Raw genomic sequence first — 18,029 nt, forward strand, 5'->3', positions numbered from 1 at the left:
TATTCAAGTCTGTTACAATAAACTAAAGATTAAAATTCCAGGAGTTATCTTTATTGCAGAGACAGGGAAAGAGAGAGGGAATCTCACCTCCTCCTGTATTTTCCCACTTGAAATTCTCTTTATTCTTTTTCTGTTTGCTTGTCTGGAGTTTCATGAAGGAGATAAAACCAACACTTCCCACTGTCTTAGATGCCCATACCTCCATTAGAGTCTTGTAAAAAGCTCTCTAAAACAAGGGGCAGAACATGCACTTAGACTTAACTGCTGGCAGAAAAACAGCTTGTGGTTACAGGTTAGGAAATATCTTTTAGGCTTTATAAGCAGAAGTCAGACGAAGTTGAAAATACTTCTAGCTTTGAATAGAAAAGTAAAAAATGAGTGATGGTTTCCAGTAAAATGTGAAGGATTTTTTCCTTGATGCAGTCGGGAATGTCTCTCTGAAGTAAATTGATTTTTCGGTCATAGATATTCCTGTCACCCTATCCTGTACATGACAAGCTTCTGTTCAACACAGCAAATTGGCTAAAGAGTAGATGGTCTATCAATGCAGCAGATTACTTTTGTATTCTGATTTGGTTAACTTCATTAAAATTCCTGAAGAGCGCAGGATGTGTCAGTGCCTCCCATTCACGAGTGCTTGCCAGAAAAGCTCCTTTGAGGTTCTCACAGCAACAAAAGCTAGTTTTTGCCTGAGGACTAGCAAAGAAACTCTGGTTTCCAATGCGGGCAAGCTGCCCCATGTGCAGGGGAACAGACCTTTCCCCTCTTAGTTTTAATAGATCTGGCCCTGCCAGGGCTAACTCATATCTAGTCCTCTTATGCAAAACACAATGCTTCTTTTAATACTCCAGATACAACTTAGAAAGGGGGGAAAAAAAACCAGAAAAAATACTCTAATTCAGGCTAACATCCTGCAGGTGTAAAGGGATGTAATTTGTGCTTTAAAAACTAGACTGTATTTCCATTCTCCAAACCTCCCCAAATCAAATTTTTCTTATCCTTTTGGGTATGTTTAAACAGAGCTGGCCATTCCTTATAGGGTATTATATGTTCATAACAGAAATAAACGGAATTCTTCCTTGCTGTATGCAGTGACAAACAAGTAACCAACCTTCGTACTAAGCCCTTTTAAGCATTCTTTGGAGCATTCAACATACAACACATTTACTGAACCTGAAACCGGCATGATTTCACGTCTCACAACTTAATAAACACACACAAATAGGCAAAACATAATTTACAAACTACTAGCAAACAGGGTCACAGCTGCAGTATTTACAGCTGTAGAGAGTATGTAGGAAGGCTTTTTAAAAAGAAAAAGCTAAAGTGCCCAAACAATAACTATTTTGACAGGCAGTTATTCTAGTATTCATAATAATACTGCATTATTGGGTGTTTCTTACTGTTGATCAGAAAGATTTGAGGTGGAATACACTTCACATGATTTAGGTTCTCAGTTTAATGCAAGTAATGGAGGTGCAAATATTAATTCGCTGCGTGATTAGACAGCCCTGGAAAGTAGGCAGATACAGGCAGGATCTAGACTGGCGGGATCCCATTCTTCATTTACTCTTTTCATCATAAAGGAAAGAACCCTGCTAAGATGCAAATTAGAAGATATTCACTCTCATCCTAGCATACCAGGGACACAGACGGAAAGACTTAATCTGCTATTTTGCCTTTTCATTAATATACAATATATTACACAGGGCAGTTTATAGTCAATGAAGAATATATGTTACTTCCCACATAGTGCAATAAATTATTGTCGAAAAACATGAATTACATGAATATATGAACACTACTAATACTATAAAGTTAAAATACCAGTGTTTTCTTAAATAGCTTGTTTTCATCATTAGCACTGTGGACAAATATTAGGCATATATTAGAAGATCACAGAATCATATAATTGTTTTGGTTGGAAAAGACCTTTAAGATCAAGTCCAACCGTAAACCTAGCCCTGCCAAGTCCACCACTAAGCCCTGTCTCTAAGCACCACGTATACACATCTTATGAACACCTCCAGCAATGGTAACTCTACCACCTCTGGGAAGCCTGTTCCAATGCTTGACAACTGTTTTGGTAAAGAAATGTTTCCTAATATCCAATCTAAACCTCCCCTGATGCAGCTTGTGGCCATTTTCTCTTGGAAAGAAGAGACCAATCCCCACCTCGCTACAACCTCCTTTCAGGTAGTTGTAGAAAGCAATAAGGTCTCCCCTCAGCCTCCTCTTCTCCAGGCTAAACAACCCCAGTTCCCTCAGCTGTTCCTCATAAGACTTGTTCTCCAGACCCTTCACCAACTTTGTTGCCCTTCTCTGGACACACTCCAGCACCTCCATGTCCTTCTTGTAACGAGGGGCCCAAAACTGCACACAGTGCTCGAAGTGTGGCCTCACCAGGGCCGAGTACAGGGGCACGATCTCTTCCCTAGTCCTGCTGGCCACACTATTCCTGATACAAGCCAGGATGCTGTTGGCCTTCTTGGCCACCTGGGCACACTGCTGGCTCATGTTCAGCCAGCTGTCAACCAGCACCCCCAGGTCCTTCTCTGCTGGGCAGCTTTCCAGCCACTCCTCCCCAAGCCTGTAGCGTTGCCTGGGGTTGTTGTGACCCAAATGCAGGACCCGGCACTCAGCCATGTTGAACCTTATGCAATTGTCTTCGGCCCATCATTGCAGGAAAAGAAATTAAAACATATTTTTAATGTTTTGAGAAATGTTAGCTTCCTCATCAAAATCAGTGTAAAATCTTTTATCAAAATAATACATTATTATGAAAGGAGACTGACTTTGGTTGTAATGAAACATGACTATTCTCCAGGTGAAAAAGGCATTAAATAATCTGTCCCGCAGTGGCACAAAGGATTAGGAAATGTATTCCACAGAATGGAATGAAAATGGAATTTTTCCCTGAAACAAAATCTTTGTTTTCTTTTATCCCTCTCCCCGCCCCTGCCAGCAACCTTAAATCTTCAGTGTTACCCTAGGCTGTGTTTAACAGGTCACAAGAACATCCTTTCCTCCAACACATTCAGCAGCATGAATATACATAGTATTTTCTCAAAAAGTATATAATAACTCTACATCAGGCAAACCAAAGGCTAATCTGCCTGCTCCGTGGTGGTTTTGTGTTCTATTGTGAAACTGATTTTAGCAAAGACAGAAAGAAAATGTATTATAATCTACTTACATGATCTAGTGAAAGGCAAAGATTGGAAAAAAAATCTAATGGTTTCTATTACTTTTACTTGTACCTTATCATGTACGGCTTTTTCCTATGTGCTAAAAGTTAATAGCACAATTTCTATTCACATCAACTGTGCAAAATTGAGCTCACAAGTAATTTTTCCACAGAAAGTTCAGTATTAAACATGACCATCATAATTTATGAAATACACTCTGTGTCTTCAATTGTATCCTGAAGTGAAAAAACATTAGATGCACTGCAGTATAAAACACACTTAATAGGTTTTCTTCATTCATTTTGGCTTCATTTTGATTTTCTATCTTGGCTGTAAAGCTTGCAAGAATTCAAAATGAACTAATGAAGCTTCATGCATTATCTGAATCCTGTGAACATTTCTCTCTAAAACTGTTTTAAAAATCATACAGGCATTAAACTGCTGTCTCAAAGAGCAAAACTATTCAAAGCATCACAGCTTTAATGGAATTTTGGATCTGAAAATAAAAGTGAAATCACAGGTAGGTTAATCTGGGTGGGGAAAGAGATGGAGATTTGGGGTGAAACACGTACAAATGGGTATCTGGTTTGCAAATGAAGTTTTTATACACCAGCTAAAAAACCCCAACTATATAAAATGTACTTGTCACTGCTGTGGGTGGGTCTTCGTTTGAACTAAATGCTGTCACTCTAAGAACCAACTCAGAAACTCTGCAGCAGTAGATGCATTAGTCTTGGTCTTTTGTTCATGAATATGTACTCTGGTTTAAAAGTTGGACAAATTAAATGAAGTAATGAGAGAATATCACACATTTTCTTCCATCTAACAGATCCTCTGCTATGTTAACACCTGTGTAAATTCTGTTTTCCTCTGTCATTATTAAAATTTGCCTGGTCAATCGCAAGAGATGTGAGATCATGATTTTTTTAGTATGCTAATCCACTACAAAATATAATCAGAGCAGACAGACAGTGTCTGGCTTGGTTATTCATCATGACTACTACACACCTCTTAAGATTAATAAATTTAGGAGACAGTGAATTCCATTTCTTCTGGAGCACCCTGAATCATCAACAGCTAGGAAGATGGGGTAAGTGAACAGACTGACAATTTGGAATAGTCTGGACAGAAAACCGCAGGGACATTGCACGGCCAAAAGAAAGCTGAAAAATATTACACATGAAAGCAGAAAAGCCTTATTTTTACAGACCTAGGACCTTGTCAAATCTGCCCTTAAGAAGCATAGATGAAAGTTACTAAGGATCAGTTATGTTGTTTTGTTTTCTAAAGGAAAGCCTCCAATATTTAGCACTACTGTAACAGATCAGATGACTTAAATTTTCATTATACTTCACTAATTAGGGAAACAACATTCCTAAGGGCAGAATTACTAGTATGCATTTGTCTTGCTGGGGCAGCAGGATTTCACTGCTGTTGGGAGCTTCAGCCTTTATGTCAGCAATGTGCACTGCTGCAGACTTTTTGAGATCTGAAAGACGGCATGTTGAGGTTATTTTATTTTCTCCCATGAGAACTGTGGGCTTTCACAGGAAGGTCAGAGGAAGAAAGAGGAACTTTGTGCTGGATCAGCGTGCTCTAACAGAAAGTTAAAGTTATTTCCACTCCTGCTTTTTGTCTGTCTGCTCTAATGAGACTGGAAGATCTTCAGGAAACAGAATGTACTTTAGACGTGTTTGCATAGTGTGTCCAGCAAGGGCCTCATTTCAGCTGAGGACATTTATATGAGGAAAAGTATCTGACCAATTATCTTTTTCTGAGTTGCTTTACCCAGCGAAGACTTTTAGAGATATCACAGAATCACAGATTGGTAGGGACCTCAGGGATCATCTAGTCCAACCTTTCTAGGAAGAGCACAGTCTAGACAAGATGGCCCAGCACCCTGTCCAGAGAACTTTTAAAGGTGTCCAATGTGGCCGAGTCAACCACTTCCCTGGGGAGATTATTCCAATGGTGACTGTCCTCAATGTGAAAAATTTCCCTCTGGTGTACAATCGGAATCTCCCCAAGAGCAACTTGTGTCCATTCCCCCTTGTCCTCTCCATGGGACTCCATGCAAAAAGGGAGTCTCCATCTTCTTTGTAACTACCCCTTAAGTACTGGTACATGGTGATGAGATCCCCTCTGAGCCTCCTTTCCTCAAGGCTGAACAAACCCAGTTCTCCCAGCCTATCCTGATATGGCAGGCTTCCCAATCCTTTGATCATCTTCGTGGCCCTTCTCTGGACCCCTTCCAGCCTGTCCACATCCTTTTTGTATAGCGGGGACAAGAACTGTACACAGGACTCCAGGTGTGGCCTGACAATCACCGAGTAAAGCAGGATGATGACTTCTTTCTCTCTGCTGGTGATGCCCTTTTTGATGCAACCCAGCATCCTGTTGGCTGCCTTGGCCACAGCAGCACACTGCTCGCTCATGTTGAGCTTCCTGTCCACCAGGACCCCCAGGTCCCTTTCCACAGAACTGCTCTCCAGCCAGGTGGGTCCCAGTCTGTACTGCACTCCCGGATTATGTTTTCCCAGGTGCATGACCTTACACTTGTCCTTGTTGAACTTCATAAGGTTCTTGTTGGCCCGCTCTTCCAGCCTATCGAGATCTCCCTACAGAGCAGCTCTCCCTTCTGGAGTGTCTACTTCCCCACTCAGTTTGGTGTCACCTGCAAACTTCATCAGGCTACACTTGATGCCATTATCCAGATCACTTATAAATATATTGAATAACATTGGGTCCAATATTGATCCCTGGGGGACCCCACTTGTGACAGGTTGCCACTTGGAAAAGGAGCTATTTACCACCACCCTTTGGGTGCAGCCTGTCAGCCAGTTCCCCACGCACTGCACAGACCACTTGTCTAGGCCGTAACACATTAATTTCTCCAGGAAGAGACTGGGGGAGACCATATCAAAGGCCTTGGAGAAGTCCAGGTAGCCAATGTCCACCACCTGCCCCATGTCAACCAGGCAAGTCACTTTGTCATAGAAGGCCACCAGGTTTGTCAAACACAATCTGCCTTTAGTGAAGCCATGTTGGCTTTTCCCAATCACGTGCTTCAGTTGACTTGTGATGGCCCCCAGGAGGATTCGTTCTATACCTTTCGCAGGGATTGAAGTAAGGCTGATGGGCCTATAGTTACCCGGATCCTCCCTCGAGCCTTTCTTGTAGATAGGGGTAACATTTGCCTTCCTCCAGTCCTCTGGGACACCCCCTGTTCTCCATGACTACTTGAAGATTATGGAGAGTGGCCTTGCAATCATGTCAGCCATCTCTCTCAACACCCTCGGGTGGATGTCGTCAGGGCCCATTGATTTGTGTGAGTCAAGCTCCTGTAGTAATTCATATACTAACTCTTCCTTCACTGATGGTGATATGAACATACCGAGCTCAGTGAGTTTGTGGCCTTCTAGCCTTATGGTTATGCCTTTCTTCAAAGGGCGGTATACGCCTGCTACTCCTCACTTTGCTAAAACGGATCATGCAGTCCGGTAAAAGGTCACAGATCAAAACTGTGTATTCAGGGCTCATGGATCTCAGAACTGCAAACACTATCAAACTGTACCTTGTAATCCACTTACTAAGTAACTCTCTAATCTGCAGTATTTCAAGTGTTTCAGGATCCCATGCAGGACTGCCGAATACCATCATTTCGTTAATCCAAACCTATAAAAACTCTCCACTACATATATTTTTCATAATTCATGGGGTTTGCACCAACAGTATTTAAGAGATGAACAAAAGCACTGTTATCAGCTCACCGGTGCCCTCATGTGGTCAGAAAAGCTACTTGGTCTAAAGTAGAAAATCTAGAACTGGTGGGGTAGTGGTGGGGAAGAGCACTAGCTACTCTTGTTGAAAAGGTCATGCTTTTATCTTGAACCACGAACTGCAGCTTTGTCCAGTTCAGTCTTAACATCAGAAGAAGGCTGGATGTTAGCAAAAATGTTCTAATGTAAAATGTTACTTTTAAAAAAAGGAAAAAAAAAGTTAAAAAACGTCAGTATAGATTAAAGTAGATCCTGACCAGTAAAAATAAACTAGTTGGGATCACTGAAACTCCTGAATCAATTATTATTCAGATAACCATCCAAGCTAAAAAATAAATTCAACACATGAACTTGCATTACCCTAAACTTTCCTTCTCTGGGAGGTAGATGTGTATCTCCTGATACTCCACCAAGGCTCATGGAAGGCTGTGTGGTGTTTAAGGTGCATAGGTTTCAGTGAAAAATTGTAAGAAAGAAAAGGAGGCCCTCTCTAAACAAGCTAAGATTTTAATAAGACAGTTTGATCAATGACCTCACGTGAGTTAGCTGAACTTGCATGTTTTCAAACTGTTTAGCCATTAGTAAACCAAGGCATGACTGCTATAAAGGAAAACATAGCCATTAATTTCATATAAGTGAGAGTGCTTGCAAGAATTGCAGGATGTTTTTGTTATTAATGTTTTATTTCCTCAACAACTATACGGGTGATTTCCAAAATCCTCTAGGGAAAGCACCTACATCATATTATGAAAACTCAAAGGCAGCTACACAACATTTCTTTTGTTCTGTACTAGCACTATGAGGGAATGAAAGAGACAAATCTAAGAGTCCCTCAGAAAAATCAACTATAACTAATACAGGACTGAAAGCACTGCTACATATCAGCCACCCTTCCCTTGCCCTTGTTCTGGCCATACAACAGAGAAGTAAAATTGCAAAGCCTACTAATAACCATGACACTTCTCCCCCGCCCCCCTTTTTAAAAATTCTTTTGTAGAATTTACTAGACAATAGTTTGTACACTGTATCATCCTGCATTCCTGATGATCTCCACCTATTTCATGATGACTGTTCTGAACCTCTTGCTGTTGCAACTGGAGGACAGTCCAATGTGTCCACCCCCTCCATTCTAAGAGATCAAAATGCATCTGGGAAAAAGGAGGCTGTGAATACATCCACAGAAAGTTTCTAATTTTCTGAGTCCAGGTAGGTGCCTCAGCTATATTCTAGCTCTATATCAGGCATACACCTGCTAAAATAATCCCTTTGGTGCAAAAGCCAGACAAAGGGCAGGACTTGTGCCAACAGGTCTTTTAACCAGCTGACCACAGACAAGGACCTGACAAAAGAAGGGAGAAGCATTATTGCATTCCTCATGGCTAAGTACATGTGTAACACAAGGATCCCAAGATAATTTTCCTAAATTGCTCTAAAATCTCCTCCTCTAATCTCTTCCCTTGAATCCCTGTTCATTATGAAATACAGTCCCTGAGGGACTCGGTACCTGCAAAGTTATAATGATCTCCCGAGGTAATTCTAATTCAAGAGAGTCTGCATCCAGGTATGACATCTGGGCAAAAAAAAAATGAACTTGTGTGTGTATTAACATATGTGAATATATATGTGTCTGAATATATATATGCATAGACCTACATATGAATGCCCCCCCCCCAATTAATTTAATGTGATTGTATTTCTTCTAACTTCAAAAATAAACCTGACAATTTGGCATTATGATGGATTGCAGAAGAAAGTCTGAATGTTTGGAACTACTACTGAGTGCTGCTAAACTCACCAAAATGCTGTTTTTAGCAAAAAGCCCTTGTGTCATGGATGATATAAGCAGTTAAGACACACAAAAAAACCCCACCCTTAATTTTTTTATCTATTGGTGATGAACACATATACATTGCCTTTTTATGTTAATGGTGTGAACCATACGTTCATGTCTTCTAGCTGTTCACAGAACACAGAGTAACTTACGTGTTCTGTTATAATTTTTGAGTACTGCTATATGACTGTGAAGACAGCCATTTAAATCTGAGAAAAATATCTATTTATTGCATTTCCTGAGTTTTGCTGGATGTGTCTATACTGAGCTAAGCATGTTTCAACCTCAAGCTATCTAGAGTTGACATTTGTTTTCTTAGGTGACTGCACTACATTTATATGCTTTTTTTTTTTGGCCCAATTTAAGGTATGTTTGTACTGACTGCAGCGTTCAAGGACATTCAAGCTACTCAGCTTGCCAACACAAGTACAAAGTACATTTATATATCCTTATGGGTGTATACGGCGTTTATCCCACCCGACATTGCAGTGTAGACATACAGCATGCACTTGAACAAGTGACCTCCCTTCCTTATGTTTCAGTTCCCCCCTCTGTAAAGTGATGATAATGTTTACTGGCTCCAGATGTTGCAATAATTACATATTTAAATGTTTAGGCTTGTCTAAAGGGAAACAGTTATGGATGGATGAAGTAATTTTTTTTTCACTTCTCCATTTAGCTAGTTACAATGATTCATGCATTGTGGAAACACTATGTCAGTAAAACTTTAACTAGTCATAGCAGAAACCAAATGAACAGGCTTCTAGAGCTACTGGGAAAAGGAATCACAATTTAAGATAAAAGCATTCATTTTTGACAGAAAGCTATTCTCTCAGTCAGTTCCCCAGAGGAGATGATCTTGAACGAAATCTCCCAAAACCTTAATCTGAAGCCTTCCTTATTCTTAGAAACATTTCATTCATTTCTCCTTCTAGTGCCAAGATCTGAAACATATCTAAAATATATACAAGTCAAGCGGAGTTGTCTACCTTTAGGACCTCTTCTAACAGGATAAATCTGGGCCAGTGCTGCATGGATTTCTACACACTACTGCAGAACTATCCCTAGTGCATCTGTTGTTCAAACCACTGGTGAGAAGCAAACAAAGATATTTTTCTCATTCATGCGTCTTCCTAGATTTATTCCACATCTCAGTTTTCTGATGCTGTGAACTCTAGCACGACTTAACTGTTCAGTTGGCTTTTTGCTAGAAAATAGGCAGATCAGGTCAAATCACAAAAGCAAAGTGGGGAAAGAAACAAACCAAACCAAACCAAAACAGAGAACATTTTCAGGCTGCTTCTTGTCTCTGGAAGTGCCTGGTTTCTTATTCAGGAATTGTCCAAATAAAGGTCTGCCCCTAATAGGTGGACTACTACTGATAGACATTATGTGAATGGTCTTCAGTGACAAGGGCTGCCGAAATGTTTTCAGCTGTTGACCCAGTGGGTAGAAACCTGCCCTGAGCAGGAGTCAGTGTCTCTCTTACACACTTCGTTTGGACTGACCCACCTACAAAGTAGTACATGATTTTTTAAGCTGAGTGCTGCCCCTCAGTCTTGAGACTAAAGGGCTGGAATGATGGAGGTGTTTTATTATTCATGTTCTACACAGTGCATGCACTTGCTTATAGGTAAGCATAGGTGTAATTTTACTACCTGAAGCAGAAGAAACTCCTGGTAGTTGACCTGTTCTTAAACAGCTGGTTTTAGCAAGGCTGGTGCCCACTCAATTTGCATTTGCTGTTTCGTTCCCCTGTTCAGTTCTACAGTATGTGATCTTGATGTTACATTGGCTGAACCTGGATCATTTAAGAAACTCACCTGAGCTCTTATAGCAGTTATAACCTGAGCCAAACATTTCCAAGTTTTAAGTTTCTGAGGAAAACATGCACTATACAGAACCTCTATGTAGATTGGGCCTCTGTTGTAGGCCAAAGAGACGTAAGCAATAACCATCCTTGAAGAAGAAGTGTACCGTACAATAGGCAGGCCTTGGGCTTTAAGATCTACTGGGAGATTGTGACCCTGTTTTAGGATTACAGCAGAAGATGGGGAAAAGGGAAAGAAGTATTTTTTTTCCTTTTTTTTTTTTTTTCACTTGTTAACCAATCACTTAGATGAAAACATGATTTCATTTCCAACCAGGTCCCTGAATGTTTATGAGGAAGAATTAGTATACTGAAAATGAGAGAGAAGAGTCCATAGAAAATCAAAGTAGTTGCAACCACCTAACTCATTAGGCCTTTATATATAGCCACAAACATGCAGCACTGCGATTTCAAAACCTCACCTCATGCATGTAAGAGATGATGCACCTACTGCAGGTTCCACACATACATCAGACAACACAGATACCAAAAAACTCCACCAAAATAAATCCCTAAGGAATCTCAGATTACAACAATGTTTTTGTTTTGTTTTGTTTTTACCGGATCAGATCACTTTGGTAAACCATGGTACTGAAATAACAAGAGACTATCGTCAGCTTTGGGATGTCATTTTGCATGGTGATATTGTCTAGATCAAGATTACACGAGGATCGCCAAAAACACTGTGGTTCAATTTTGAGGTTCATATATATATATATATATATATATATATAAAGATTAATTAAAAGCCAACACTTTTGTAATCTTTGACCAAGTATATTTTTATGCACTCATCAGGTTTGGGTATGCCCTGGGACTTTTGAAAACAATGACATTCTGAGTAATACCTTTACAAACCATAAAACATTTTGGGCAACAGGCTACAGCAAGAGAACATTAAATGGAATCAATACAGAATTAAATGGTTTTCCTGATAATCACAGAAAAATTGAAAAAAGATTTCATTGCAGAGATTTTGGGTGCCTTAAGGGGACAATGCTTTACCATCTATTGAAATACCTCTAAATGATGCACCTTTTAATTATTTTTATGAAAGCATTATACTTTATCTAAATGAGACAGTAAACAATGCTCAATGGAAAAAAAAAACCCAGCCCAAGTATATCAGAATGTACTGTGTTTTTTCTGTTTAATTTCTATCAACAACCCTTTGATGCAAAAAGTAACACAAACTTATCAATGTCTGCTTATTGCCATAAAACTTTTAGGGCAAGTTTTTAAAAATAAATTGTCTTTCAAATTCTTTTCAGATATTTGGTAATGAAGTGACCTTGTTGTCAGAAACAGCAAAGAGTGAAAAAGCTCAAAAATTTTTGGATTTTAAGGGTGTTTCATAGCTTTACAAAATCCAATATTTTGTTTAGTTTTTGTGTTTAAAGCACTCCAATTTAATAATTTCAGAATACTGTAGTCATATTTTGAGTTTAAAACTTCAATAAATGGAGAAAATTGTTGACCTGCCTATATAAATGCATACTTATGTAAACATAAACCATATATCCAGAAACTATTTTTGTAGCCTCAAGACTTCAGCGGTTTGAATTCTGCTGAGTAGATCAACAATACAAAACAAATGTTGACTCTTTTGAAGGCTCCACGACTTTATATCAAGGGATCCTAATTACTGAATATAAGTGGAACAGCTGTTTGTTTTCCTCCGTTTCATTGCTTATGTACATCCAGCCTGTTTCTGAGATCTGATGTGTTTGTCAAAGCCAAAATGCAGCCCTAGAAGATAGCACCAATAGTTCCAACTGAAGCCTGGTTGAAGATTTGTTTCTGGTTCTTTGCATCTATATTTATATCTTACTGGAGATGTACATAAAAGATGTAATTTACTCCTTATTGCTTTGTAATGCCTTTGTAAACAAGTTTTCTTAGGTGTTATTATCTTTCCATTTAAACAAAGTGTGTAAAGTAGAGAAACAGAAGTCAGTGACAACCACGCATCTGAAGACCACATAGGAGGCTTTGTTTCAGCCCTTTAAGTCAAACCAAACAGTATGACATTCAGAGTTCTGACAAACCACTGACTTGAGCTACATAACCTGTGTTGACAGAGGAAAGAAGAAAGATGCTCTAAGAAGACTTTGCCATGGAATGTGCCTACTAATCAGAGGGGCAGGCTGTCAGGAGAGAGGAATTCTACAACATATCTTGAAAACTGCTTTGTGACTGTGGGAAAACTTCTTAGCCTTTTTAAAAAATGGTTACTTGGCATTCCTAGCTAAATGAGTTAAAATTTTCTGATTATATATACTTTCAAAGCCAGTATTCTCTATTATTTAGTTGACTATGACTGACAGTACAGTAATACTGTTGAATAAAATCACAAGTTATCAAAAAAATGAAAAAGAACGAAAAACAACTCTTAAGACAAGTAAAACTCTAACTGTTCCTCCTGGCTCTTTTCATTTCTACTGACTAGCTTGAAATTGAGCTGGTGTAAACAGACTACATCTCACCATAAGATGGTGCTAGTGCTACTGCATTGGTAATAAAAATGGCACTGCTAAAGCAACAAGCACCCACACAAATGTGCTACTGGGTAATAGTTTCCTTCTCTCGTGATTTTTACAAAAGGCATTTGCTGAGATCCAGTAACAAGAACACATCAGTTCTTGCACAAGTTTCTGTAACTGCGGAACCTCCGAATAGTATCAGAATATCAGACCCATCCCACAGGGAAGTCTGCTGCCACCCTGGGTCCAGGTTGGAGACATTACTAGGAAACTCCCTGGTCTGGTACGGCCCTCTGATTATTACTTGCTATGGGCTATGCAGGTTGGTAGTGACGATGTTGCAGAGAGAAGTCCAAAAGTGATCAAAAGGGACTTCAGGGCACGGGGGTGATCGGCTGAAGGATTAGGGGCACAGGTAGTGTTTTACTCAATCCTGTCAGTGGCGGGGAAGAATATTGAAAGGAACAGGAAAACACACCTGAGTAACACATGGCTCAGCGGCTGGTGCCATCAGTGGAATTTTGGTTTTTTGATCATGGGGAGGTTTATACAGCACCGGGCCTGCTGGCAGCGGATGGAGTTCAGCTATCTCAAATTGGGAAAAGGATTCTTGTTCATGAATTTGTGGGGCTCATTGAGAGGGCTTTAAACTAGGTTCAAAGGGGTAAGGGAATATAGCCAGGCCCACTAGAGAGGAGTCTAGGGGTGGCGTGCCAGGGTTGGGGGTGAAATTGACTCAATAGCCCAGCTCAACAGGTGCATCTACATGGCACCGGCAACTAACAGGAGGAGCTGGAAGCCACTGTGCAGCGGGATAGCTGTGACTTAGTTGCCATCACAGAGACATGGTGGGATGGCTTGTACAACTGGAGCGCTGCAATGGATGGCTATAAGCTCTTCAGAAAGGATAGGCAAGAAAGGAGTGGTGGTGTGGTGGCTCTGTATGTTAGGGAGTGTTTCAATTGCATAAAGCTCAACGACTGTGATGATAAGGCTGAGTGCTTATGGGTAAGGATGAGGGGGAAGGCCAACAAGGCAGATATCCTGCTGGGGGTCTGTTGCAGACCACCCAACCAGGATGAAGAGGTAGATGAAGTGTTCTACAAGCGGCTGGCAGAAGTCTCATGATCAGTAGCCTTTGTTCTAGCAGGGGACTTCAACTTACTAGACGTGTGCTGGAAATACAATACAGCAGAGAGGAAACAGTCTAGAAGGTTCCTGGAGTGTGTGGAAGACAATTTCCTGACACAGCTGGTGAGTGAGCCTACCAGGGGAGGTGCCTTGCTTCACCTCCTGTTTACAGAGGAGGACTGGTGGGAGATGTGGTGGTCGGAGGCTGTTTTGGGCTTAGCGACCATGATATGATAGAGTTCTTGATTCTTGGTGAAGTAAGGAGGGGGGTCAGCAAAACCACTATCATGAACTTCTGGAGGGCAGACTTTGGCTTGTTCAGGACACTGGTTGGGAGAGTCCCTTGGGAGGAAGTCCTGAAGGCCAATGAGTCCAGGAAGGCTGGGCACTCTTCAAGAAAGAGATCTTAGAAGCACAGCAGCAGCCTGTCCCCATGTGCCATGAGATGAACAGTCAGGGAAAAAAACTGGCCTGGATGAACAGGGAGCTTTTGCTGGGACTCAGGAAAAAAAGGAGAGTTTATCGCTTTTGGAAGAAGGGGCAGGCAACTCAAGAAGAGTACAGGGATCTTGTTAGGTCATGCACAGACAAAATTAGAAAGGCAAAAGCCCAGCTAAGAACTCAATGTGGCCACTGTTGTAAGGGATAACAAAAAATGTTTTTACAAATATATTAAAAACAAAAAAGAGCCAAGGAGAATCTCCATCCTCTAATGGATGCAGGGCGGAACATTGCCACCAAGGATGAAGAACAGGCTGAGGTAATTAATGCCTTCTCCGCCTCAGTCTTTGTTAGACCATTTACCCCCGGGGTATTCAGCCCCAAGCTGGAAGGCAGGGACGGATCACAAACCAAACCCCCCAAAAATCCAGGAGGAAGCAGTTTATGACCTGAGAGTACTGAGGAAGCTGGCGGAGGAGCTTGCCAAGCCACTCTCCATCATTTATCAGCAGTCCTGGTTAACAGGGCAGGTCCCAGATGACTGCAGGCTTGCCAATGTGATGCCCATCTACAAGAAGGGCTGGAAGGAGGATCCAGGGAACTACAGGCCTGTCAGCCTGACCTCGGTACTGGGGAAGGTTATGGAGCAGGTTCATCTTGAGTGAGCTCACCAGGCACGTGCAGGACAACCAGGGGATCAGGCCCAGCCAGCATGGGTTCATGAAAGGCAGGTCCTGCCTCACTAACCTGGTCTTCTTCTATGACCAGGTGACCCGCCTAGTGGATGAGGGGAAGACTGTGGATATTGCCTACCTGGACTTCAGTAACGCCTTTGACACTGTCTTCCACAGCATCTTCCTAGAGAAGCTGGTGGCTCATGGCTTAGACAGGTGTACTCTTTGCTGGGTAAAAAAACTGGCTGGGTGGCTGAGCCCAGAGAGTTGTGGTGAACGGAGTTAAATCCAGTTGGCAGCCTGTCACAAGTGGTGTTCCCCAGGGCTCAGTTTTAGGGTCAGTTTTGTTTAATACCTTTATCAATGATCTGGAAGAGGGGATAGAGTGCGCCCTCAGTAAGTCTGCAGATGACACCACATTGGGCGAGAGTGTCGATCTGCTTGAGGGTAGGAAGGCTGTGCAGAGGGATCTGGACAGGCTGGATCAATGAACCAAGGTCAATCGTATGAGGCTCAACATGGCCAAGTGCTGGGTCCTGCACTGCACTCCCCAGGCAATGCTACAGGCTTGGGGAGGAGTGGCTGGAAAGCTGCCCAGCAGAGAAGGACTGTGGGGGTGCTGGTTGACAACCAGCTGAACATAAGCCAGCAGTGTGCCCAGGTGGCCAAGAAGGCCAACAGCATCCTGGCTTGTATCAGGAATAGTGTGGCCAGCAGGAGTAGGGAAGAGATCGTGCCCCTTTACTGGTGAGGCCGCACCTTGAGTACTGTGTGCAGTTTTGGGCCCCTCACTACAAGAAGGACATCGAGGTGCTGGAGTGTTTCCAGAGAAGGGCAACAAAGGTGGTGAAGGGTTTGGAGAACAAGTCTTATGAGGAACAGCTGAGGGAACTGGGGTTGTTTAGCCTGGAGAAGAGGAGGCTGAGGGGAGACCTTATCGCTTTCTACAACTACCTGGAAGGAGGTTGTAGCGAGGTGGGGATTGGTCTCTTTTCCCAAATTACTAGTGATAGGATAAGAGAAAATGGCCACAAGCTGCATCAGGGGAGGTTTAGATTGGATATTAGGAAAAATTTATTTACTGAAAGAGTGGGCAGGCACTGGAAACAGGCTTCCCAGAGGTGATGGAATCACCATTGCTGGAGGTGTTCAAAAAACATGTAGACGTGCCACTTTGGGACGTGGTTTAGGAGGCACGGTGGTGTTGGGCTGACCTTTGGACCTGATGATCTTAGAGGTCTTTTCCAATCTTAATGATTCTATGAACATCTTGTAGAAAGGGAGCTCAAAGTGGGAAAACAAAGTGAAAGAAGAGCTACGATTTTGGCCTATTAAATCCCATTCACACTTCAAATACCTGGACACCTTGTAAGCAACAATATAGAGAGATCTAATTTAGAAAAGACTCATACTGTTCGCCCATTCTAATGTACTGTGAAAGTGGTTACAGAAATTCATGAAACAGAAATAATTGCAATGCCAGACAGAGACAGGATCTTCCTAGTCAGAAGTGGAGAATTCCTCCTAAAGCACACTCTAGTTATTTGAAGTAAAGTGACACCTTCTCCAAGCACTAGAAAAATTAAAGATGCAGTTGAACAGTCCTGAATTCTCCCTTTAAGGTGCAATGATGATCATATGTATCAGCCAGTACATTAACACTTTTGTATACATACATACATGCACACACAGCATACAAGTATATACTGTATATTTCCAATATCTACCTAAACATTCCACGTGAGGACATGGCTGTATGGAGACCCCTGTAACTCTGCGCAGCTCGGAAAATTTTTGAAATTAGTCAAAGGCATGACTGTGAACTCAAGGCATCTTCCACCTAGGTTTCAAGTTTCTTTTCCAAAGTACAAACACAGTAATTTTTTCCAAGTATCTGAACTCTGGAAATCTATATGCTTTCCTTAAAATTAATTTCATTATTCTACATTTTGAAAGTTGCAGTTAAAAATCAGCAGGAGATAGAGAATTGATTTGTATTTAAACGTACTGGAATTTGGCAAAAATACAAACACTGTAAGACAAAGAGACTGTCAGTAACCATAATTACAGGGGTCACAAAAAAGCTTTTTAATTAAGCTGTTTTATCTTTTTTTTCCAGTGAATATGTCTATTCAGTTTTTCTCGCAGGCATATTTCTACTTCACAGTGTTTTTCAACACAGCTCTCCCTCGACCCCTCTCCCAGCTGAAAATTCATTTGCATCATCAGCTTTGTGAACTCCTACCTGCACAGGACGACCATCTTCTTGGCCAATCATGTTCCTCCAGTCCTGCAGCGACCGCTGGAGGCTGTCCAGCCCGGTCTCCCACAGCCTCACACTGCCTCCCATGTCCACACTAACCAACCCTACTTTGCCCAGTGGTGCCAACAGGGCATCGGCGTCCGAGATCTTAGAGAGCCAAGATGTATAAGGAGAGAGAGATTGTGATCTGAAAAACAAGAATTAATGTGATTTTTCTTGAAGTTACAATTTAAGAGATGATGAGTTTTTCTGTAGTTAAGGTGGCAATTTAGTGAAATTAGATTCACATTCCATGAGAGACTATAACTAAGCCCTGCAGACCCACTATTTTATCTGAAACATTCCACCTACTGAAAGTGGGTATGATTG

At 41.5% G+C, this 18,029-nt stretch overlaps 1 protein-coding gene across 2 annotated transcripts in view; it reads right to left on the reverse strand.

The window, feature by feature from the left end:
• Positions 1-18,029, reverse strand: part of VWA8 (von Willebrand factor A domain containing 8) — a 195,603-nt gene that overhangs the window by 30,551 nt on the left and 147,023 nt on the right. For both annotated transcript variants that reach the window (XM_064440807.1, XM_064440806.1), the window contains exon 37: positions 17,643-17,847. In XM_064440807.1, the coding sequence (XP_064296877.1) occupies positions 17,643-17,847 (205 nt within the window). The remainder of the gene's footprint in view (positions 1-17,642; positions 17,848-18,029) is intronic.

The sequence above is a fragment of the Phalacrocorax carbo genome, chromosome 1, assembly GCF_963921805.1.
Source record: "Phalacrocorax carbo chromosome 1, bPhaCar2.1, whole genome shotgun sequence".
NCBI classification, from domain to species: Eukaryota; Metazoa; Chordata; class Aves; order Suliformes; family Phalacrocoracidae; genus Phalacrocorax; species Phalacrocorax carbo.